We start from the raw sequence: 7,944 nt of genomic DNA, 5'->3' as shown, positions 1-7,944 counted from the left end.
GTTCTCAAATACAACCTGTAGGAAAGATTTGGCAAACATGGTTGACGAATAAGATAATTCGATAGGTAGTGTTCGAAGTTTTTTCATCATCATAATCAATGGCTTTCGAGCAATGGACTCTCAACCCTCATTTAAGTCTCTTCATTTAACCAAAGCTTGCTCTCCTTTCCTCCACAATTGTGGACAGAGACTTTGAGTGGTTTGATAATGTCTGTAAAAATGGTGAACCACACAAGCTCCCCCAGCAAAGCCAGCTGGCTCGTTCTCTAGCTTCATATCACCGGCAGCCAGTCACTATCGATCGGTCAGTTTCCATCTCCATGGTCTTTGTCCAAGGCTCTTCCAAACACTCGCAAATTTTTCCACCAATTGCGCAATAGCTGGAGCGATAGGGAAAACCGTGTTGACATTTCGTGTTCGGAAGATAGCAATGGTACTCACCAGAAGTCTAATAACCTATTCCATCTGACTGTAGCAGAAAACAAGGAACTATCATAGAAGCTGCTTGATCTATGATTGCTCGCCGTGTCCGGTAAGCCATTGGGTACGCTCGGGTTCATTTTAAAGCTCCCTAATGTAACATATAGATCTCGCAGTGTCGGTGATCCAATTCCCACCAAAGCCCGTCTTAAGTATGCCGCGCGCGACTCCCCGTTCTCTTTCTTTGCAAGCTCGCTTGTTCTTGTTCTGCCTTGTCTGCTTTCCTTCGATCCCCTGTGTTGCCCCTCTCTACTTCAACATAAGCAGCTTCGACACAGAGAGGGGGGACATATTGTACGAGGGAGTTTCGGAGGTCACGTATGGACATGTCGATCTCACCCGCCTCCATCCTGAGCATCGCTACCAGGTGGGGCGGATTAAGTACGCCAAGCCCGTCCGCATATGGGATCCTGTCACGGGGCACCAAGCGAACTTCTCAACCTGTTTCTCGTTCACCATCGAGACTGACGGCTCTGCTCAGTTCAGTGATGGCATCGCTTTCTTCCTCGCTCCCGCGGGGATCTCGATCCCGCCCAACTCAGCCGGCGGATTCCTGGGATTGTTCAACGGTAGCACAGCTAATGAGGGGCCTCGGAACCAGATTGTCATGGTCGAGTTCGACACCTATATGAACTGGGAGTTTGATCCCCATTGGTATCATATAGGAATCAATCAGAACTCGCTGTCGTCGGTCGTTCTTGCCCCCTGGGATCCAGTATCGCAAAGCGGGAAAGCGGTCAATGTTAACGTGACCTACAATTCTGCGAGCAAGAACCTCAGCGTGTTCTGGTCGTTCTACGGCAAACCGCCTTCCCACTATAAGGCCAATCACTCGCTTTCTTGCCTTGTTGATCTGGCAAGAGTCCTTCCTGAATCTGCAGCGATCGGGTTCTCAGCTTCTATCGGCGAACATCCAGAGAGACACAGCGTCAATTCATGGGAGTTCACTTCGGATTTGGACGACGGAGATAAACCTCGCCGGTTATGGATACTGGTCGTTGTTCCCGCGGCATGTTTTTTACTGGCGATCTCCGCAAGGTCTTGCTTTTTGGCCGTCAAGAGGACGGAAAAGCATGGTTATATCGCCCTTACCAACATAGATAAAGAGATTGGCGCATTGCCTACGAAGTTCACTTATCAGGAGTTGCTTGCGGCGACCAATGGCTTCGCAGACGATAGAAGGCTGGGCCGAGGCGGGTCTGCCCAAGTCTATAAAGGGTTCTTGAGCCATTTGAACCGCCTGGTCGCCGTCAAAAGGATCTTTGCGGAGTCCCGACACTCCGAGAAGGTCTTTGTCAACGAGGTGAAGATCATAAGCCGAACAATACACAGAAACCTGGTGCCGTTTGTTGGGTGGTGTCAAGAGGAAGGTGAGTTCTTGCTCGTCTACGAGTACATGCCCAATGGCAGCCTCGACCACCACCTCTTTGGGCCCCGGAGAAGCCTGCCGTGGGCTGTGCGATACGGCGTGGCGCTTGGCCTGGCATCCGCCCTTAACTACCTCCACGAGGAGCTCGAGCAATGGGTTCTCCACCGGGACATAAAGGCAGCCAACGTGCTGCTCGACACCAACTTCACAACCAAGCTCGGCGACTTCGGAGTGGCCAAGCTCATTGACCCCCAGATCAGGTCTCAGACAACAGACGTGGTTGGGACTTGCGGGTACCTGGCGCCAGAGTACTTCATTAGTGGGAAGGCCACGAAGGAGTCCGACATGTTCAGCTTCGGCGTGGTGGCCCTGGAGATTGCGTGCGGCCGGAGGGGCTATAAGGACGGAGAGGTCTGGATCGCGTTGCACAAGTGGGTCTGGGAACTCTACCTCGCCAGCAACATCCTCGGCGCGGCTGACGAGGCCTTGGGCTCAGGGTTCCAGAGGGAGGAAATGGAGTGCCTGATGAGGGTGGGGCTGTGGTGCGTGCACCCTGACCCCGCGAGAAGGCCAAAGGCGGGGCAAGTGATCAGGTTCCTCCAGCTCGAGGACTCAGTCCCCGAGCTGCCGCACAACGCGTTCAACGGTCCAGTTTCACACCGGCCATCGGCTTCACAATTAGGAATACTGGAATCTCCATCTGCTCCTCCTATTCACGAATCTGTGTCTAAGAAGCTAGACAAATCCTGTCTCCTAAAGTCATACGGCAACACATGCTGACTAAAATCTGCACATTCTGCTGCATCAACTGTAGTTCGGTTACCATCTCGTTTGCCTTGCCCAAATTTGTTGTTTGAAATTGAGAACAAGGGGGACTTGGTATCGCTTAACATACATTGCTTACATCGGCATAAACAGAACACTACGAAAAGGAACTTTTCAGTTAAATCACTTGTATCTCTCTTCAAATTACTGATATTAAGAAACAAGCGCGTTCATCACTTCGGAGAGAATACAGATGAAAAAGTTGGAGGTTCTCATTTCAATGAGACGGAAAGCTGCATGCAAGAGTACACTGGACACTACTAATTCACCACAGTGATCAGGACTTTCATTTAGGTCGATTTGGTGTATAAGCGGATGCCGAAAGCCTGACTCAAGATCGCGAGGGCAACAAGGAACGTCGACGTCTCGTCTGGGTTGTAGCGAGGCTGCTTCGCAGGAACGTAGGCTCCTTTGGGTTAAGTCGAAGAATCGATGTCCCCAACAAGGTAACTCGTCCATCGTTGCTCTGGCATGGCCAATATCTTCGAAATCGTCCATGGCATCTTTTTCCAGGGAAAATAAAACATTCCTGAGCTCTCGTAATCTAAAAGCTGGAAGCACTGAATTCACTTGAACTCAAGTCGAAAATATGATAAAAGCATTTGAAATTCGTCCATCTCCGGATACATTTTGCACGAATATTCAAAGATAACAAGAGAGGGTAGAATGGAATTCGTACATTTCCGGATAGATTTTGCACTAATATTTCAAAGATAACAAGAAAAGGTAGAAGTATCAACTTGTTTGGAAGTCCGAAAATATGAAATAAAAACCCTTTAGATTAAAAAAGATTATGAAAAAACTTTATAGAATTTTACTTATCGATATGTAAGTATTTTGAAAAGTTTCCAATCATTTCATGTGAGTTCCAGAAACTCATATGGAGTACAAAGTCAAAAGTTAGCATAAAAATCACTCTAGATAGGTTCTTTACGTGACTTTAACGTATGTCATATGAAGTCAACTCAAGGTGTCACTTAAATAGGACATGCAAAAATTATAGAAAGACATGAAGAATTTAGTTGAGGCCGATTTTCTCTTTGATAATCTGAACCTGGAGATGCATAAGGTTATAATTTATGATGAAAAGCAGAAAGGTCTAATTCAAAATAATAGATTGTTATGATTTTGATTTTACAATTATATCCATCCAAATGCCATTTTCAAATAAGCCCAATTCCCTAAATTAAAAAAAAAAAAAAAAAAAACTCCCAATTTTAGAGTAATCTTAATTTTGCCCTGAACCAGTTTTTATTTTAAAACAACCATCACCTTTCACGCTAGTTCCACATCTATCCGCACGTCCAAAATTGCTATTAGTTTCTTCAAAATCATCAAATCAAGACTGCTTAGAGGTTCATTATTAATTTATTAGAACCTACATTTCATTAGTAAATTTACTTTTGTATGGAACAACATTAGCCTCCTCTTGTTGATAATTTTAAAGAAATCAGTGGAAATTTTTGGACAAAGGGTTGCAGAAGCAAATTTGGAACTAACGTGTGTCGCGACCTACCTTGGAGTGAACCACCTAGGGTTGAGCTTATGAATTTATAAGCTTAACTTAGCTCGAGCTTTCCCAAGCCCTATCAATTCGCAACTTAGATTTAAGTTCTTAATATGACAATGATTTTTATTTAGAAATCAATATTAATTAGTTTTTGGTGGGTTGAGTAGACACCTAGGTAAAGCATTGGGAGATATACTTTACCCTTGCGAACCATAGATTATGGATTTGGGGACGTGATTATGCTTGATTACTCCAATACCCTTTTGGTAACTTCCTCTTTTGTTCAAAAAATATTTGGCAGGGGACTTGGATTGAATTTAAACCTCTTCACTAAGATGTGAGGTAATCATGCATGTGCACGACCATTAATGAAACATTATATACTCAAAGTGATGAATAGATTGCCAGGATAAGGAATAGATTTACTTACCTTGAAGTAACATAAGCAACTGTAAATTTTATTAGATAATCACATTTTCAACATATATATGATTTTTAATTAATAGACAATTCTACTCAAATCCTTTTTAAGGTTTTCTCTTATCTAGTGAAAGCTAACGCTAAAATGTAATGTATGTAATGCAAGTACTCTAAACACGACGACGTACTAAGTATGTCTATTCCAATGTGGCTTGCGGTAATCAAATGACCTAACATGCGGTAATCAATTTTATGGAACTATTCTAGCATGGCATGCAATTTTATGAACCTAACATACAATCAGTCAATGACACGCAAGCAATGACATGGCGATGGCATGGCACACATGACGACATGGTATTGACAACGTGGCATTGACGATGTGCACGGTGACGTGGCATAATGATGATGCAGCTAGAAAACTATCTGCGGCTCTTCTTTTTGTTTTTTGGGTTCGTAGTGTTCGTCATAATCAGTGGCTTCGATGCAATGGACTATCAACCGCTCTTCACGTCCCTGCAAATCGCAGCTCATCTAACAATAGCATGCGCTCCTTTCCTACACACTTGTAGACAGACACGTCGACCGGTCTGATAATTTCTGTTAAAGAGGTGAACCGCAGAAGCTCTCCTGGCGAATGCAAAAACACCGATCCGCGGTCGCTCGCTCGCTCCCGTTGTATTATCGAAAGCCAGTCAACTCGGGAGATCAATCGGTCAGTTTCCATCTCCACGGTCTTCATCCGCGGCTCTCTAGAACACCTGCAAATTTTCCCCCAGTTGACAAATATCAGCGGCAATAGATTCTAGTCATACCGTCTTGGATTGGATCGTACAGCTCTCAATAGGACGCGCAAGTGATGGTACAAGAAATTAGCTCAAGAGTCAAGCCTCTGGGTCGTGGATGGTCCAGTAATGGGACACGCCCAAGTGACGCCTACCCCAAGTTTGACAATGTTCCATCACTTGTTTGGAAGATAGCAATGATACCCACCTCAAGACTGATTCTCATCGTGACGAATTTGCTCCATTGACTTTTGCAGAAAACAACGAACCATCATCGAAGTTGCTTGATCTATGAACGCTCGCCGTATTAGGTCCGCGAGGTATACTCACGATCCTTGTAGAGCACTCAAATGTGACGTAGCGATCTTGCGGTTCAGTTGATCCGATTCTGACCAAAGCCCGTCTCTAGTATGCCGAGCAGGGTATGTCGATCTCACCATATGCAATACTCCACCAAATTTCCGGGTGGGCCGGATCCAGCATGCCAAGCCTGTCCCCATATGGGATCCTCTCACGGGGTGGCAAGCGGACTTCTGGATCCGTTTCTCGTTCACTATTGACAACGACGACCCGTTTTTCGTTCACTATTGACAACAACGGCTCTGGGCTATATGGTGATGGCATCGCCTTTTTCCTTGCTCCCGTCGGCATGCCGATCCTGCCCAACTTGGGTGGTGGATTCCTGGGATTATTCAATGCAAGCATGGCCAGTGAAGGGCCTCGAAACCGGATTGTCATGGTCGAGTTCGACACTTAAGTGAACCCAGAGTTCGATCCCCCAGTGCATCACATTGGAATCAATAAGAACGGGCTCTCATTGGTCGTTTATACCGGCTGGGATCCCAGCCTGCACAGCGGCGACCGATGTTCTGGTGGTCTACAATTCCACGAGCAAGAACTCAGAGTGTCCTGGTCATTTGAGGACAAACGGGCTTTCCAGGATAAGGGCCATTCCGCACTTTCTTGCCAAATTGATCTTGCGAGTGTCCTTCTGGAATCAGTTGCAATCGGGTTTTCAGCTTCATTCGGCTTCTCTGTGGAGAGACACAGCATCAATTCATGGGAATTCACTTCAGATTTGGACGTGGTAGGTCTGCCACCATCGATGGATAAATCGACGCCAAAGGGGGGAACTCCAAAACTCGCCAGTTAACCATACTGGTCATGGTTCCCGCAGCAATTTTTTTGCTGGTGATCTCTGCAGGGTCTTGCTTTTTTGCTGTCGAGAGAGTTGACAAGTATGGTTTCTATGCCCTCACCGACATCGACAAAGAGATTGGTGCATTGCCTGCGAAGTTCACTTATCAGGAGTTGCTCGCAGCCACCGATGGCTTCACAGAAGATCGAAGGCTTGGCCGAGGTGGTCTGGCCAAGTCTATAAAGGGTTCCTGAGCCATTCAGGCCGCTTGGTTGCCGTCAAAAGGATCTTCACGGAATCCCAATGCTCCAAAAAGGTTCTCGCCAATGAGGTAAAGATCGTAAGCCGCACGATTCACGGAAACCTGGTGCCGTTCTTGGGTTGGTGTCAAGAGGAAGGCGAATTCTTGCTTGTCTATGAGTATATGCCCAATGGCAGCCTCGATCACCACCTCTTTGGGGCCCGGAGAAGCCTGTCATGGGACGTGTGGTACAAGGTGGCGCTCGGCCTCGCATACGCCCTCAACTGTCTCCACGATGATCTCGAGCAATATGTGCTCCACCGGGACATAAAGGCAGCCAATGTACTGCTCGACTCCAACTTCAGCACCAAGCTTGGCGACTTCGGAGTGGCCAAGCTTGTCGACCCCCGGTTCAGGACTCAGACGGCAGACGTGGTTGGGACTTGTGGGTATCTAGCGCCAGAGTACTTTATTGGAGGGAAGGCCACCCCGGAGTCCGACATGTTTAGCTTCGGCGTCATGGCCCGAGGAGCTACGAGAACAGAGATCCGGGTCTCACTGCACGAGTGGGTCTGGCAACTCTACCTCGCTGGCAACGTCCTCGGCGCGCAGTTGACGAGGCGTTGCACTCAGAGTTCCCACAGGAGGAGATGAAGTGCCTGATGATGGTGGGGCTGTGGTGCGTGCAGCCAGATCCCGCCAGACAGCCGAGGGCAGGGCAAGTAATGTAACTTGTTGTTCAAACAACTATTCAGAGTTCCTAAAGCTCTTTGTAAGGCTTGTTGGAAAACCTGTTGTCAAACTTGGTTAAATCAAACTTTGTTGCTCAAAATGAATAGTTTCGTTTTTGTAATTTTCTAATTATTCCAAAGTCTTAGAAGTTGAATTTATCGGATTCAACTTTTCTTGTTCTATCTTGGAGTATCCATTCACTCGAAACTACACCGCTTCCATTTCCACTTTTCTTGTGATTGGTAGACCAATTTTCTTCTTGAGACCTAATTCAATCTTCATAGATTTCTCTAGTTATTTTCTTAAGAAGTTTTGTTACAGCATCTATAACCACCTTTGGTTGAAGTGGACAATGGGTTTTTTGTAATAAGTTCCATTAAGGCCCAATAGCTAAGATCAATGCAGATTCAACATCAGTCACTGCTTTAATTTTCTATATAGACC

At 46.2% G+C, this 7,944-nt stretch overlaps 1 protein-coding gene and 1 pseudogene across 1 annotated transcript; both read left to right on the top strand.

The window, feature by feature from the left end:
• The first annotated feature begins 330 nt into the window (after positions 1 to 330).
• On the top strand, positions 331 to 2,719 carry LOC120286632 (L-type lectin-domain containing receptor kinase IX.1-like). The gene has a single exon (XM_039298961.1). The coding sequence runs from the start codon at positions 635 to 637 to the stop codon at positions 2,627 to 2,629; it is 1,995 nt and encodes a 664-aa protein (XP_039154895.1). The 5' UTR covers positions 331 to 634; the 3' UTR covers positions 2,630 to 2,719.
• A 3,094-nt stretch (positions 2,720 to 5,813) lies between these two features.
• LOC120286923 lies at positions 5,814 to 7,499 on the top strand (annotated as a pseudogene).
• The last annotated feature ends 445 nt before the right edge of the window (positions 7,500 to 7,944 follow it).

This window comes from Eucalyptus grandis, chromosome 8 (assembly GCF_016545825.1).
Source record: "Eucalyptus grandis isolate ANBG69807.140 chromosome 8, ASM1654582v1, whole genome shotgun sequence".
In the NCBI taxonomy this organism is placed as follows: Eukaryota; Viridiplantae; Streptophyta; class Magnoliopsida; order Myrtales; family Myrtaceae; genus Eucalyptus; species Eucalyptus grandis.
The sequence above is the reverse complement of the archived record's forward strand: the minus strand, read 5'-3'. Positions and strand labels throughout refer to the sequence as shown.

Bases quoted from the DNA above. Each gene is read 5' to 3' on its own strand.
- LOC120286632 (XM_039298961.1), top strand. From the start codon at position 635: ATGCCGCGCGCGACTCCCCGTTCTCTTTCTTTGCAAGCTCGCTTGTTC.